At 37.9% G+C, this 17707-nt stretch overlaps 1 protein-coding gene across 4 annotated transcripts in view; it reads left to right on the forward strand.

Annotated features, from left to right (window-relative positions):
* The window catches only part of Spidr (scaffolding protein involved in DNA repair), a 349934-nt gene that overhangs the window by 80904 nt on the left and 251323 nt on the right, over nt 1-17707 (forward strand). For all 4 annotated transcript variants that reach the window (XM_005396031.2, XM_005396032.2, XM_013520203.1 and 1 more), the window contains 2 exons: nt 12643-12896; nt 17017-17117. In XM_005396031.2, the coding sequence (XP_005396088.1) occupies nt 12643-12896; nt 17017-17117 (355 nt within the window). The remainder of the gene's footprint in view (nt 1-12642; nt 12897-17016; nt 17118-17707) is intronic.

The raw sequence follows: 17707 nt of genomic DNA on the forward strand, positions 1-17707 counted from the left end.
GATGTTTAAGAAAAAAAAAGTAGAAGAAATGATTTAAAATTCACTTCCAAGGAATTTTAATTCAAATAATTCAAATATGAGCACTTTAGAAGAGTCCATTCCATGAGATTCTTAGTAAAAAACTGGTTAAATTGTGGTCATGTGAGTTTAGGAAGTAGGACTCCTTGTAGAGTTCATAATTACACATGAGCAGGCTTCTAAGAAATCTTACTGTAAGGAAATCTACTGAAGATACAAAATCATCACACAGAAATCAGTGGGATTCTTGTACACCAATAATGAACTCACTGAGAAAAAAAGATCAGGAAAATAATTCCCTTCATAGTAGCTTAAAAAATATTTAGGAATAAACCAAACCAAAGAGGTGAAAGACCCCTACAATGAAATTATGGAATACTGAAGAAAGAAATTGAAGAAGACATTAGAACAGGAAAGGCAGTTCTTGCTTTGGATCAGAAGAACTAGTATCATGAAAATGCAGTATTATCAAAAGTAATCTACACATTCAGTGCTATCCCTATTAAAATACCAACATCATTCTCCATAGAACTAGAAAAAACAATCCTAAAATTCTTACGGAAACACCAAAGAGCCAGAATAGCCAAAGCAAGGCTGGAAGTATAACCATACCACCAGAAAAAACATGGTAGTGGCACAAAAAGACATGTAGATGAATGGTATACAGCAGAAGACACAAAAATGAACTGTGAAGTTACAGCCATTTGATTTTCCACGCAGGAGCCAAAAAGCCAGGCTCTTTAACTGCTGGGAAAGCAGGATATCCATAGGCAAAGTACTGAAACTAGATCCTTATCTATCACTCTGTACTAAAATCAAATCAAAATGTGTCAAAGACCTAGATCTAAAACCACAGAGTTTGAAATTGCTGTAAGATAATATAGGGGAAACACTTAAAACCATGGGCAAGGGAAAGATTCCCCAAATAGGACTCCAGTAGCATGGGGAATAATATCAGGAATCGTAAATGGGGTTATATCAGATTAGCTTCTGATTAGCAAAGGAAACAACAGAGTAAAGATGTAATTTACAGAACGAGTGCACTATTTTGATAGGGTGTCAATATCTAGAATATATAAAGAACTAGAAAAATTAAACCCCCAGAATGACCCAATCAAAAAATGAGCAAGTAAACTGAATAGACACTTTGTAAAAGAAAAAATAGAAATGGCCAGTAAGGATATGAAAAAGTGTTCAACACCTTAGGCATAAGGGAAATCAAGTGAAAACTTTCAAATTCCATCTCACCGCAGTCAGAATAGTTATCATCAAGAATACAAAAAACAATGGCTGGAGAGAATTCAAGGGAGGGAAAAGAAACTCACTCAGCTGCAGTGCTGGTGATGTTCCTGGTACAACTAGGAGGCAGTATAGAGGTTCTTCAAAATTGATTCAGCTGTACCATTCCTGGGTATATTCCCAGAAGAATTAAAGACATCATGCTATAGTGATAACGCATACCCACATCAATAGTGGTATAGTTCACAATAGCTAAGCTGCAGAAATGGCCTAGAGATGCCTAGCAACAGATGAATTGGTAAAGGAAAATGGAATTTTACTCAGCCGTCAAGAACATAATCATGTCATTTGCAGGAAAATGGACAGAATGGAAACTGTCATGCTAACGCAAGATAAGCCAGACTCAGAAAGTTGACTATCACATGTTTTCTTTTATGTGAGAAAGCTAAAAAGGATAAATAAAGGAGGTGACTTGAAACCAGAGAGTAATCTTTTGGAGGTGTGTAAGGGGATAAGGGAGGAGGGGAGGAAGGGGGATACTAGGATTGAAAATTATCATATGTTAAATGCATGTACCAGTTTCCCAAAATGAACCTCATCATTCACCATTCTGCATTACTAATACTCACTAACAAAAGAAAAAGATGTCCCTTTAACTTTATTAGCTGAGTGTACTCCAACTGACGTGACTGGGGAGCTTCTTGTCTCCTTGATAAGATAGCTATTACCAGGGCTGGTGTGTAGGGGGAGGAACAACCAAGGGGGCACAGCTACAGGCTGTGTAATAGCTTTTCACTGCTTTTGCTATTGTTTATTGCCTTTGTTTTCTTAAGGCACCCACCTGGCTCCATTCCCTTCTCAGGGCTCTTCTCTTGTTTCCTTTTTTCCCTTTCTTGATTTATCATTGTATACAAACAAAGCCTCACTCTTAACCAGAAAGAGCTTGTGTCTTGCCTCTGATTTATCTGCATAAATGACTAAATTTATTTTTAAAACATGAAGTCATGTTTGGTTCTCTACCCAAGCATTGAGTGTAGGTCTGAGTCAGAAGACCCTCAGCCTGCATCACACTAAGGGCATCTGCTGTCCTTGCCTAGGGCTGACAAGAGGCATCTTTTGAGATTGGCTCCCTCACTGTGTCTCGCTGAGCGTGTTTTGAAACACAGTATGATCAAAAAGATTATATCACAGTTGTATTAAAACTCCATAGTTGTACATTATTTTTCTTGGAAAAGGGAGTTGTTCTTCCTGTTCATCTGTGACAACTGTTGACTCGATGTGCAAGGAGCTCAGAGATGAGGGACCATAATGGCAGGCGGGATGCCTACAGTGTATGTGTGCTCCTGCTGGAGTCCTCTGGCCTTGGGCACCCTGCCCCTCTTCGCCTTCAACTACTGCTTGACGAACTTTGACCCAGGAGCTTGCTTCCTTTGGCATTGTTGTTTCTTACTGCCTTGTTTTCTCTTTTCACTGTTTCTCATTTTTTCCTTGGGCTCCTTATAGTGGGTGCCTTGGATGGAGAAGGAGGTGGAGTGGTACTTTTGTAAACTCACCTGGATGGAACTTGAGCTTTCGTTCCCGTCCTACTACAGTTTGAGGTTAGAAACACATATTTGGTTTGAAGAAGGCGAGCCAAGTGGTTTACAGAGGTGTAACTGGGTGTAGCTTGTTAAACCTGTTTACCTCAGAGAAGATTTTTTGTTTCTTGAATGTGTGAGAAAACCTACAGCTTTTGTTTGCTCCCTCACTAGCTGGCTCTGATTGTCATGGATAAAGTTTCAGTCACAAAAAGCACACCATGTAAACAGTGAAGTATATTTTACCAGTAACTTAAGCTTTTGTATTGTCTGGCTTTGGGTTTATTTTATTAATTTTAATCCCATCAGCACATAAACTTACGTTAGCAGTTGGGAGTCTGGTATAACCTGCAGTTTTGGTTGTTTTGTTGTCCTTTTTGCACACAGCAAGTGAAGTCTAGACTAGCTGGAGAACAGTCCCTACTAATTAAGGTGTGTGCTGTGATTCTATTAAAATGTAAAGACCACATCGATGAGGACTTTGATCTCTCCTCCCACGTGCCTTGGGCCCAGAATGGTTCCTGGTGCAGAGTAGGCGCCCCAATTAATCTGTTAAGTGAGTAAGTCGCATTTTAGAATTGAGAGTGGAAATGAAGGCACTTGATAACTAATTATGTTCTCATGTGAGCCCTCAGGTCTCTCTCATTCCCATCACCCATTTGTAGTGTGACTTTAAGAAAGAGAGGCTGAATCTAGGATAAACAGGATGAATTTAACATAGCACTACTGGTGATCTCATAAGATCCTACAAGGGCAGGTCTGGGCCTGGTCAGTAATTGGGTGGGAAGCCTCAGAGAGCAGAAACGGGCACATGACAGGATGTGGTATGGGGAACCTGCCTGGCCTTCAAGTCGGGGCACAGCCAGCACCTGCCCACACAGCACCAGTCACACAAGGGGGCCTCATAGAGCCTCCAGCACACCTTGAGTTGGCTGAGGCCAAAGACTGGAGACTTGTTTTTGCTTGAAACAGAAGTTAAGTGTGCAGTTTTCTGTCTTATAATTGGTTATTTTGATTAATAATTTTAGTTTAGAGTCTATCCTCTCCTATTCCTCTCTTCCTCTCCTTTTTTTTTTTTTTTTTTTAAACCAGCTAGGTAAGTATTTGGGTACAAATGGAAGTGATTACTTATTAGTGATATTTACTGTTGCTCCTAGTGTGACCTCCCTATAAATTTTAGAGTTAAAACCTTTAATTTCTGAACATTAAAGAGCAGTGTTTCATCTGGCTAATTTGTTTCCTTTGTTATTGAAGCGGCTTTATCACTGAGGTTACTGCTTCATCTTGCAATTAGACTCAGACTTCTTCCTGAATGTGTGAGTAGACATAGCTTTTCATCCAGAACAATCCTACATGTGTAGACTTTCATACATGGATTTAGATTAAGGTTTGGTTTAATTCCCTTAATGGGAATTAAGGCATTTCAGTTTGGGGGTAGCTCTTCCAGTATTTAGGGAGATCACTTTCAAGAATCTTTTCTGTACATTTTATAAAGAAATTGATAGGATCACAGGAAGGAGTAGTTTACAGAATATCAGATGAATTATACAGCATATTATGGTAATTTATTAATTTGAAGTTTATGATAGTTATTTAAAATTTTTAAATTTTAGTTTTTAAAGAAAAATGATAGCTGGGCATGGTGGCGTACACCTGTAATTACACTTTGGAGGCTGAGGCAGGAGGATTGCTATGAGTTCAAGGCCAGCCCGGGATATATAGTAACCTCAAGGCCAGCCTGAGCTACATAGCAAGATCATGTCTCAAAAAAAGAAAAAAAAAAACAAAAAAACAAAAAAACAGTGATAATATTGACTATTTACCTGTTTAAAGAATTGTAGGATTTTTTTTTTCTGGTCAGCTCATATAAGTATATACATGCATTTTTCATTTTACCCTGCTTGCCACCCAAAGCTTTATACATTACCCCAAAATGAGCATTTAAAAAATCATTTTGCCTGTGTAGAATTGAAGAATACTAAAATGAAGAATTCCCAAAAGAAATGGAAATTGTGGAGTTGTTGTGACTCAGGGTATAACCCACTGGAGGTTCTGATGGGATCAGAGTCATAGAAATGCACCTTAACTGTTAGTGGACCTAGGAATTAATTAGGTGCTGCTGAGGGGTGGAGGTGGGAGCGTGTCTCACAGGGATCCTTTATTCTCCAGTGGCCTCTTTGCCAAGCAACTGCATTTCCAGCCTCCAGCCAGGGGCCCTGTGTCTGTATGCTGAACATGGGATCACTTAAAATTTCAAATAGTGCCTTCTTTCTCCTTCTCTTCTTGTGAACGTTGCTTCTATTTCAGTTAGTAGCACCACTATCCCTGCTGTCAGGAACTTTGACCTCTCCTGGTATATCACTTGAGCTCTTTCTCTGAAGTTTTTTCATTAGTACTATTCGGCTATTAAACTGTTTTAGAATAATAATTAAAGTGTGGGCTGAAAATGAATCAGCACTTATCAATGTTCTGAATTCCTTTGGTACATTAAACTTATACTAACTTAATTTGCTAAAGCATTTCATCAGTGGGTTGGGAACAGTAACGAGTCCGAATGCAGACCATTGGCAGGGGCAAGCCTCATTGAATGGGTGTGGATAAATTTGCCCAAATCCATTGTTCTTCCAAGAACATATATTTAGAGCATAGCGCCCACTGCTAATAGGTCTATTGATTTCTCTTCATGTAAGAGGAGACATGTGCTGTCTCTATAAAGACACACTAACTTAATTTGCTAAAGCACGCTTGTATTTAGTTACAAGGAAACTTTACAAAATCATCAATTTTTATAAGTAAAGCTTATTTTTTTATGATTATACTGCTTATATTTTATAATTCATAGAAAGGAGACTTGGGCCTTCCAGTTTGACCATTTGCTTTCATTTTTCTGACTGAAAGAAATTCCAGGTAGTGTGTTTATTTTTTGTGATGTGCTGTTGTAATGAATTCTAAGATAGTATTAGTAAAAAATGTTCATGTTCTGATTTGATAATTAATTTTCCCAACTTATTATTTTGGTGGGCCTTTGCCAAACTCTAAAACTGGACACGTAGAGAAATACCAACACAAATGACGTCTGTTTGTCACCGACTCCATTTCCCCCCTTGAATGTACATGGTTACTTGGGCATGCTGTTGAATGAATCAGTGAGAGAGTTTTAACGTTCATGATAAGAATTCTCTTTTCCACCATAAAGCGAAAGCCATCAATGTTTCCAGTAAAACTACTTTCTAAGCTTTGTTTCTGGTACTGGGGATTGAATACAGGGGTTTCTCACTGAGCTACATCGTCAGCCCTTTTGTTTATTCTTTATTTTGAGACAGGGTCTTGTTAAGTCTCATCAGTTGCCTAGGCTGGGCATGGACTTGTGATTTCCTTCCTCAGCCTGTTAAAGGGCTGGGATTACAGGCTTATGCCACCAGGCTCACTTCCAACCTTTATAGCCAGACGTTTTGTTAGCTTTTGAGAAAAGAGCATAGCTTTACTATTCCTGATTTTGTATCATTTTCAAATTAAAATGAAAAATTTTAAAAAGCTTCTATATGACTCAAGACTAATAAAACAAAGCTAGCATTGCAGAAAAAAGGGAAATGTTACTCAAACACAGTTCTTTTTCTTCTTAACACTTAACTATGATTTAGATTGAAATTGGTATCTGTAGGCTGTGTTTATAAATTTTGGAGCTGAGCTTGGTTCAAATGCCTATAATCCCAGCATTCAGGAGGCTGAGGCAGGAGTGAGTTTGAGGCCAGCCTGTGCTATAAAGTGAGTTTAAGGCCAGCCTGAACTGCATAGCAAGACCCTGTCTCAAAAAAATAAAAAAAATTTTTTTCCAAGGGGCAAACATTTCAAAATCAAGACAGTTCACTTAAAATTCATAATTCTCCACCTTCTCTTGAAATACAAAAGAATGTGGTTATTGGAATTTTGCTGCGATGTAGCAGGGGTTGGCCAGCTGTGAGTGGCTGCACTTGAGAAGACATTTGGTTGGTCATCAGTGCTCCTGCTTTCCCCTCCCTTTCCCCCTTGGCTGCCTCAACTGCCTGGATCTGAAGGCTACTGAGTTGAGGCCCTTTGCCAACATATTCCTTAGATGACCCAAGTCATTGACACATTTGTGTTTATGTACCTGGCTTAAGAAACGTCTCTGTATTTCTTGCTCTGCTTATTTTGAAATGAGAACAAACACCCCTAGTTACTGAGCTTGGAATAATGTGTCCTGTCCTATACTTTAGGTAGCTTCCTACCAGTCTCTCATGTTCTTTCTCGTTCCTCCTCCCTTATTATTTTGTTTCCTCCTTTGGGAGCTGAATGTCTGGCTTCTTTTTTGTTTGTTTGTTTTGTTTTTTAGACAGGGTCTTGCTGTGTAGTTCAGGCTGACCTTGAACTCATTAGTAGCCCAGGCTGGCCTTGAACTCACAGCAGTCCTCCTGCCTCAGCCTCAGAAGTGCTGGGATTACAGGTGTGTGCCATCATACCAGGCTAAGATTCTTTTTTTTTTTTCTGTCTTTTTGAGACAAGGTTTCACGGTGAAGCCCAGGCTGGCCTCAAGCTGGCAACTATCCTCTTGCCTCAGCCTCCTGAGTGCTGGGATTACAGGCGTGCGCCACCACACCTGTTTGCACTTTGGGTTTTATGTCATACTGGAAAGACTTTTGTTCCAGTTTAGAATTATTTTTTAAATGCTTTTTTTTTAGCTCTTTATAGAACTATTTTGAGTTTTTCATTCTTTGGGAATTTGTTTTGGTATAAATAGTGAGAGTCTAACATTTTTCTCTTCAGTCAGTTGTTTCCAAATAGGTTTCTTTGTCCCATTTATATTTGCGATAATTTTTATATGTCTTGTATGTGTTTGGGTGTATTTCTAGGTTCTCAGTTCTGCTTCATTGGTTTGTCTGTTCTGGTGTTGGTACAAAACAATTTTCTGGTAGGAGTAATTGCCCTTCATTTTTCCTTTTTTTAGCATTTTCCTTGATAAAAACAAGCTTAAGGAAAATCCTTTAAATTTAACAGTATCAATTCTACTTGGAATAAAAAAGTATTCAGGTATATGAGAACCATCCTGGAGATGGACAGACCCACAGGCAGAAGCCTGAAAGAGAAGGGGCCATGCATGGCCCTGTAGACCGTAGCCATGAGTGCCCCAGAGAGTCATTTATGGAATCTGAAGGGTGGAATGATCTGATGTACAGTGAAAGGTTATTCTGATTGTGCTGTGAAGGGTGGCTCAAGGGTGGGGCGGATAGAGTAAAGCAGAATCAGGCTTGGGAGCGTTTCTGTCATGGTGCTGGCTGGTGACCAGGATGCAGAGCAGGGGCACCTCTGAGTTCGTAGAGGTAGAGCTTACTGATGATGAGGTTTGGATTTCTGACTTGAGCGCTTGGGTGGACTGTGATGTTACTTACCAACAAGGGCATAGTGGGGCAAACAGTTAGTTTTGGGGAATATACTAAAAGTTTAACTTTGAACCTCTTGAATTGAGATATTAGTATGTGAACTGTACCATTTGAGAGCAGTTGAAAAACTAAAAAGTAGAAAAAATATGCATATATATTTGCAGTAATTTTGTATGAATTGTCCCTATGCTAATATTTCCCTTCAATTCCACCTTAATGTAGCCTTCCCGAAGTCTTTTTAAGTACCTTCTGAGTTTATCCTCCTCACCTAGTCAGAAATGATCCGAAGCTTTCTTCAGAAGATATCTAAATTCTTAAACTAAGACTCTCCACAGCTTGTTCCTCACCTAACCTGCAGATTATGCTGTGCATGTTAGTGTCTGTTGCTTCCTAGTTGTGAACTCTAAACTTTCCCTCCTCTGGACCTGTCTCTGTGTCAGAAATATCCATTGTTCTTTCCTTTATGTGGTTTCTTTCTACCTTTTGTATCTCCAGCTAAGAATTTTTCAGGTTTTTGAGGCCTTTTCCAGTGTGTATCACCCCTTTGTATGTGTCTGCGGGTCTCTGATCAGCCAGAAGGAAGAGGGCCGTTCTGTCTTTGTGTAGCACTTCTTGTGAGCCAAGCATGTATTATCTTCTTTATTTTGTTTTAAGTTAGTGGTTCGTAACTTACTAAATTTTGTGTCTTGCATAACACCTTACACATGGTGTGTTCTGAATAAATACATTTGTTTAGTGGAATATTTTCTCTATTTGGAGATATTTAAGCAGATATTTAGCCTGCTTGTTTTAAGAGAAAGTTATTGAAACATTACTGTGTATACTGAAGAATCCAAAATAGAGCTGAAAGATGAATTGAGCTTCAGTGCAGCCCCAGGAAACTCACCAGTAGGAGCTAATGAAGTTGTCATCTAGAGAACTGTAATTAGTGTGGTTTAACTTCTACTTCCCATATCCATATCCTTCAATTCAAAATCAGGCTGAAAAGAATCTGATTAGTTTAGCTCCGGTCAGTTATCTCCCTTAGGTAAAGTAGCCTCAACCTCAGGTAGCTACATAACTGCATAATTAGAAGGGCCCTGTGGCCACCTGGAGGTAGAAGGCTACCCCCTCCATGGACTGTGGTTAGTTCTGGTAAATTGTAAGCAATGACCAAGGAGAGCTAGGCTGTCCTGGAAAGAGTACCAGGTGATTGTCTTTGGTGGTTTCAAAGGAACTACTCCATACTTGTATTTTAGTCCTGTCAGTTGTGTCATTTAATTACTAATTGAGAGGGTTGCTCATTCTGAAGTTCCTTAGGGCAGGAAAAAAAAAAAAAGAATTCTAGTAGTAATAATTGTATTGTATTATAAACATTAACAAATAATGACAATAGCTATATTCTTCAGCTAATTCTCCTTTGTGAGCACTGTAGTTTTTCTGCTATAAAAGATCCATACTTACTCTTCTGTACAATTTCTATAACCAGGCTTTAAACATGAAGAAAACATCTTCCTTAAAAGTTTTAAGAGCACACTAGTTGATTAGCTTTTTGAAGATAGTGGGGAAAATATTGGAAAATGTAAGTGTTTAAAAGAAGATTATTTAAATCTTTATTGGTGTTTAAGTTTATCATTTATACAAAGTAGTTCACTTGTTAATAAAGTTTATTTACTAAGGAATAAATTTTCCAACCAATAATTTTTTCCAAGTGCATAACATTGTTCTGTAGCAACGTTACTAAGAATAATAGTGGTTAGAAGAATTTTCTTAAGGTACTAGGCAGATACCCATGTTTTGTACTAGATTTTTCCTCCGTTACTTTTAAATTAGCAATTTTTGATAAACCTCTATCTAAGTAACACATAAATCAGGTAATTAAAAAACTCATTGTCTTTCAGGTCAGGATATATGAACTGGCAGGCAGTTCACTGGAGAGGACATAGGAAGAGCTGATAAACAAATGTGAAGATGGTCAACCCTATGAATTATTAGGGACATGCAAATGAGAGAAATACCATTTTATATCCATCCGATAAAAATTTAGAAGCCTAAAAATAGTAGGCTGATTGTTGTAGGTTTCACACACTACTAGTGGGTATGTGTGTTTCTTAGGACAGTGGCTCTTAAGAGCCATCTCACAATTACAGGTTACACTGAGAATGAATTGACTGTCCGGTAAGCGGCTGGGTTGGTACACACCACAGAGAAACTGGCATATGTTGCTCAGTTCACGTGTGCTATAGCAGGGGTCCTCAATCCCTGGGCCATGGACCAGTACTGGTTCGGAACTGGACCTCACAGCAGGAGGTGAGCAACAGGCTGGTGAGCTAAGCTTCACTATATTTACATCAGCTCCTCATGGCTCGTATTCCTGCCTGCGTTCCACCTCCTGTCAGATCAGCAGTGACATTAGAGTCTCATAGGATCATGAACCCTCCTGTGAACTGTGCATACGAGGGATCTGGGTTGCGTACTCCTCGTGAAAACCTAACCCCTAAGCCACCCCTCTACCCTGCTCACTCAAATAAATTCTCCTCCATGAAGTCAGTGCTTAGTGCCAAAAACTTTGGGGACCACTGTTCCACAATACTGTTGTAATGTGGAAACTTGTAAAACTGTTTTCCAACACTAAAATAGATAAATAAAAGTAGCATAATTAGACTCCAGAGTACTGTCTAGGAAAAAAGATTAAGCATCTACAGTAAGGTGGGAATTTGTGCCAAGAAGGAGACTCGGCATAGGATTCAGTTTCCAGTGCCACAAAAAAGTATTTCTTGTCCAAAAACTCGTGGCCCTTCATTTCACATTAATCTGATTCTGTAACATAGGGGTGAAACTGAAGCTTGAACATATGAATCTGTGGACATTCTTGATGTATCTTTATCTCCTTGGCAGACACACATCTGTGCACGCACGTGCACACTCTCCTTTTTCAAAAGAACACGTTCCTCACAGCCAGGCTTAGGCCAAGACAGCTGGTGTCCCTTAGGTCTGTAAGGTCCTCTCTGTCCATGCATGGAGGGTTCCTCCACCTTCATCTAGGGTGATGGGCTTGAGGGGAGTTGGCTTCTACTCACTATACCTTAATTCTTTTAAAAAAGACTATGTGATACATATATGCTTTGCTTGGCTGGTTAATACAGTGTCTTTTTGATTATCTGCTGCAGACATTATTCATTGTGTTTCTCACTGACCATTGTGTAGAAGTCCTCTTGGAAATAAAATCTTTACAGAACTATAAATATAATGTGAAAAATATAAAATATAAAGGTAAAATACATGGTTAAACTATCATGGGACTAAAAAGAATGGCTAACTTCTACAAGGTGCTTACTATGTTAGATGTTACATCTTCCATTTGAAAATGATGAAGCAAAGGCATGAGGAAGTTAAGCCACTTGCCTACTGTTGCCTGATAGTAAAGGTAAGGCCATGGCTGGGAGAGTGTCAGGGTTAGTTTTCCTGGGAAAGACAGTCTAGGCTACTACTGTCTCAAGTGATCTTTCGTCTTCATTCTTCTGTTGTATGCACACTTTTCGGGAATTGCCTATAAATTGCTTTGTAGTTTCAGTTGGTCCTCTACCTCCAGGTTTTAAATTGACCATAATATACTACAGCAAGGATAAGCCTGAAGATTTCTTTGTATTATTTATACAAGCTAAGATACTATGTGGATACTACATATTCAGTATACTCATATAATATATGAGAAATAACTAATCATTTCTTCTCATTAATGACAGCCTAAATCACATGTGCCTAAAATTGATTATTATAGATTATCATTCACCTACCATTTATTCTTCAAAGCATGTCCTTACCAAGAATATAGTTTTTTTTACCATATATTTCTGTACAGTCTCTTCTTTTGTCAAATCAGTATTCTTTTTTTTTTTTTTTTTTTTTTGAGACAGTGTCCCACTATGTAGTTGAGACTGACCTTGAACTCACCATGTAGCCCGGGCTGGCCTTGAACTCACAGCAGTCCTCCTACCTCAGCCTCCCAAGTGCTAGGATTACAAGCTGCCATGCCTGGTGATCACATATTTTAAAATCCAAGAAATATTTTTTCCTAATAAGAGTCAGATTACAGTGATTATCATCAGCCTTTCAGGTAGTGTTATTAGTTCAGTTTTAGAGACCACATATACCTGTGGCAAATGTCTTTTATCTTCCCAAATCAAGGTAGAAATATATTTGTACTGATTTCAGTAAATTTTATGAGATAATATCTGAGTTACAGTTGGCTTAACCTCTTGTCCTTATACTTGGTTACTGTTGGATTTTGTGTCAAAACAGATCCACGCTACACATACTATAATTAAGAAGCTATTTTAAGAAGTTTAGTCATAATGAATTAGCACAATAGGTGTAGATTTGTGTAGGCTCAAATAAAAAATATTTAATTATGTTTCTCTTAATTTTCCCAGCCAACTTCTACAGAAATTTTGGAGTATTCATCACATAGTGAAAAAGAAGATGACTCAGAGAATGTCCTATTCATTGATTCAGAATCCCCTCACAAATGTGACGTGAATGTTGGACTGGACACAAGGCAGCTGATGGACACAGTGATCAACCCAAGGGTGAAATCACCAGAACCCATCTTGTGTACACCCCAGAAACAGACAGCCAAGCTTTCTAGGACTCCAGAAGATTCAGCAAAGAAGAGGAAACTTCTAAGGTTAAATTATATCTTTTAAAGTACTTGTTTCCTGTTTTAAGAAATCCAAATATCTGAAATGTTAACTTTAAAGCACTTGTTTACTTGGGAAGGAAAATTGGAAGAATTACAGTTCTCTACTTCTGATAAGCAATTATTGAAGTCCCAAGTCCTGCAGCTGATTCTTGAAATTGTTTATCCAAGCTGAGTGTTCATGGATTTTGCGATGACCAACTTACATGACTGCTTCTGCCTGACAGAGATTTGTTGCGTGGCTTATCAAATCCTACTGTAGATCAGTGATCAGGTGCTGTCTCAGAAAACAGAGACAAATGGTTTACTGTTCTGTCCTTTAGTAATTTATAATCTAAAGAGAGAAGTCATAAATACCGACCATATCAGGTTACTTTCATGAATATGGTGCGGGAGATTAGCCAGGGCAGCATTTGCAAATGCAAGGGTGAGAGCCAAGACTCAGGGACAAGATACAGCTGGTGTGGATGTGGAGAGCCACGGTGGAGGAATATTCCTGTCATCAGAGAAGCAGGCAGGCCAAAAAGGATGTGTGAAAGAGCCTGCAAGGAGCTGTCTCTACCCTGTGTCATACAAGGTGTCTTTGTTGAATAAGAACCAAACAATCATTTTTTAAAAACCCAGTGAAAGTGAGAAAACACTATGCGACTATCCATGATGAGGAGAGCCCATGGCTAGAGGACTGTGTGGTGAAAGGAATGGGGGTGGTGCCGTGGTCTCCTGTGCTGGGATTGAGGGTTAGCTGCTAGTGGCCTAAGAGGGCTGCAGCCTCTAGAGAAGTCGCAGAGATTAGGAGAGACAGTATCTGAGACAGTGATACAGGCTGATAGAGGCACAGGGTAAGGTAATGGTCTGTTGGCTCCTGGAGAGGAAGCGAGGGAGGCAGATCAGGAGGGCAGAGCCTGTCCTGAGGATGTCAGCATAGGGATGTGGCAGAGTCTAGTGAGATGAGAGTAACAGCTGAGGAAGTTCATGTCGGCTCCCTGTATCTTGTTCTCATAAAATAAGACACACGGCTATAATGTGTGTTGTAGAAAAACACAGTCCTGGTGTATGAGAACTGGTCCAAAGTGTCATGAGATCAAAGAAAGAGATAGATGGATCCTGGTTTCCGTAGAGTGTAATTTAGCAGGTACTTACTGACAGAAGTGTAGTCTTGGGGGGCAGTGCAACCTGTGGGTCCCATAATTTAGGTTAGACGAAGGGGATATATAAAGTGGTTAGGACGAAAGTGACTTCAGCTAAGCCAGAATGTACCTGCTTTATCATAAGCAAATATCAAAGATCTTATCAGACACATTCCTGTGCTGAGGTCTCCAGGGCCCCCTTTCTCCCTCTTTCCCCTGTCTTTATTCCCTTCCCTATAGTCTGTCTTCTACTTTCAGGTCTTCTGTATTTATTTAAGTTTCACTTATGAGGGAAAACATCTGATACTTGTCTGTCTGTGTCTGACTTACAGAAATAGGGTTGTTCATAAAGAACATGGTGTTTCCATTGCTAAGTTGAGGTACATTGACCAGAATTCCATGTGGGAATTCTGTGGGCGTGTCTGGAGGAGAGGGAAAGCAGGTGACCCGTGAGGCACCCTCATAGTCCTTAGTTAGCTCCTAAACTCAGCTACAGTCACAGATTTTTGTCCAAGGATGCAGATCTTCCCATGTGCTGACAGGTTCTTTGTGCATGTTCACTCTCACTTTTTCATTTCATTCTATAATTCCTGCAGGTTTTTAACGGGGGTTTAGTTTGCACGTTAAGCAGCTACTTTCGGATTTTACTTCTTCTTTTTTTGCTCTGTAAATTCATACTGTTGAGAACAAAGATTGGCAAAGAATTATCTAGTTTGTAAAGAATACAGTGTTTTACCTTTTTCTTATATTTATATTATAAAAATAATTTTAAATATTACACTTTTAAGTATTATACTTTAAATATTACACTTAATATTTAATATATTATATTTAATATTAATTGTAATATTAGGAGATAGACATATTATCAACACTGAGTGCATGAACTGTGCAGCCAGGCCACCTAGTCAGGCAGCTGGCTATGCCACTCATTAGACAGTTCACCGTGGGCAGATATCTGATGTTTCAGTGGAAGTTCCTTAGTATATTAGTATGGGAGATTTAAAAAAAAATTTTGTGTTGTGTAAGCTGCACAAACACATAAACACATTCAGAAATAATTACTGCCAATAGGAAAACAGTAGGATAGGGTAAAGATATTAAGTATAATATGTATTTGTATAGTGATAATAAGTATGATAATTTCAATCATAGTATAAAAAATAGAGTTTAACTAAAAGCCGTAGCAAGGACAGTGACACTAATCATAGACATTTCTTGAGGTTTAATAAATGTCAGGTGCTATATAAAGTTCTGTTGGGTTGTAACAACTGATTCTTTTTTTTTTTTTTTTTTTTAACAACTGATTCTTCATCTAAGCTAGTTGTGTAACAGTGGAGATGTTCTTTACCTCTCTCCTCTGATCTTATCATCTGTGATGTAAATATTGATATCTGTCATTCTACCTAAAGAGAACATTATTTGAATAAAACCAGATAGTGCAATGAAATGATTAATGTGGGATAATACATTGATAAGTATGTAGCCATCATGGTGATTAACAACTGATCTTGTTTTTTCTTGAGATTATAGTTGGGATAGGAGCTTCTGACTTCTCTCTGTGTGTCTATATATGTGTGTACACTTATATAATTTTAGATATTTTATATATAAATTTATAACATGAATATATTCATCGATGAATATGCATATTCATTGATAAATAAGGGCCCTTATGAAGTACCTATATGCAAATTGTTATGCATTTCCTTCCTACCATCCATGGAAGATTTTTTATAATATTGTAATCCTTGCTATGTGTTTGTGATTGATACTCTATTTCCAGAGTTCAAATAATGGGCCTATTTCTAAATACTCTCACTTGAGTGTTGCACCTATCAGTAGTGTGGCAAGGTTATTTTTTTATTGGAACATGTTTGCCGTGAATAATGATTACATTTATCATGGGGAGTTGGTACATGTACATAACACGTCTTAATTCTATTTTTCATTCCCACCTCTTCCCATCCTTCCTTGTTCCTGCCAACTCTCCCCTTTCTATTTAAACAAAGTTCTATTTCCATTTTGTTTTCTTTACTTCTTTTTTTTTTGTTGTTTTTTTTTGTTTTTCTCCGGTACCAGGAACCGAACTCACGACCTTGCGCTTGCCAGGCAGGCTCTTTTAGCCGCTGAGCTAAATCCCCAGCCCTTCTTTACTTCTTTTTCCTTCCCTTCCCTCCTCTTTTACTCCATCTCTTGTTCCCTTTTCCATTTGATAAAGATCTCCCTATTTCCCATTATCTTTTATTTTGCTTTTTATTTATATTTTGGATTTCTCATTAAGAGAAACTATGTGGTATTTAAGCCTGTGTATCTGATTTATTTCACTTACTATTATGGTCTCAAAGTGCATTCATTTACCTGTGAATGCTTCAGATGTATCCTTCTTTATGGCAGAATGGTACTTCACTATGTATAAATGCCACATTTTCTTTATCTGTTCATTTGTTGATGAGCATGTAGGCCATTTCCAAAATTTAGGTCTTATAAATTGTGCAGATACACGGCAAGGTTATTCTTGAGTGGAACTCTGAATCCACTTTATGTTTGCCTCCATCTGTTGAACACATTGTGACTTCCTCTATAGCATGGTACAAAGTTATTATTCTGTTCTATTAATTAGCAAAATGTTAAGTGCCAGCATATAGCAGGTAACAGTAAGCTGTGCATATTTATGAAATGAGTAAATGAACTAAGAATAGAAGCTTAACTGATACTTAACTGTCATATTTTTAAGATTATGATACTGTACTCTTAGATACTATTATCTCATATTTCTAAGAATCAGGAAATTCAACTTCCAAGAAAAATAAAAACTGACCTAGGAGAATATGGCTTCTTGGAAGAAATTTTAGTATGAAAAATACATTAAAGTGTTGCATGTTTTATCTCTCTCTGGTTGGAGAGTATAAAATATAAATTCTAGCTCTTCTGAAGCTTTTCTTCTAACTAAACTTAATACATTGTAATTCATTAAACAGAGGCGGGCTAGCAGAAAGACTAAATGGACTGCAAAATCGAGAGAGATCTGCTATTTCTTTGTGGAGACATCAGTGTGTTTCATATCAAAAGACTCTTTCAGGTAAGGCTTATATAGGCATCTGAGATAGTAGTTTAAGTATATTTCAGTTAAAACATTTTTATATTAGAATATATAAAGCTTATCACTATTGTTTTTTTGACTTTAAAAAACTTTCTCTAATATTTTTGGACATATTAAAATTGGGATACAATTAATGTTTATAATTTGTTTTTATTTTTATTTTTTATTATTGCATGTTTGTAGTACATAATGATTACATTCTTTGTAAGGGAATGGGTACATGTGCATAAGCTGTCTCAACCTCACCCACCCTTTTTGCCAGCATCAGATTCATTTGTTTATTTTATAAGTCCTTATAAGGTTAATTATCACACATAGAGATTAATAAGTACACTAATAGACCAAAAAACATACAAAATACATAAGCGGAGTAAGATACACTTTTATATACACTGTCCATGCTGGATTATAATAACTTTCTCTGTCTCTTTCTTTCTTTCTCTCTCTCTCTTCCTATGAACTGTTTTTTTCTTATTTGTTTTTCATTTTGCACTTTATTTTTATATTGAGTTTCTTATATAAGAGAAGCCATGCGATATGTAAGCTTGTGTGTCTGATTTATTTCATTT

Source organism: Chinchilla lanigera, unplaced genomic scaffold (genome assembly GCF_000276665.1).
Source record: "Chinchilla lanigera isolate Chin_1 unplaced genomic scaffold, ChiLan1.0 scaffold00053, whole genome shotgun sequence".
NCBI classification, from domain to species: Eukaryota; Metazoa; Chordata; class Mammalia; order Rodentia; family Chinchillidae; genus Chinchilla; species Chinchilla lanigera.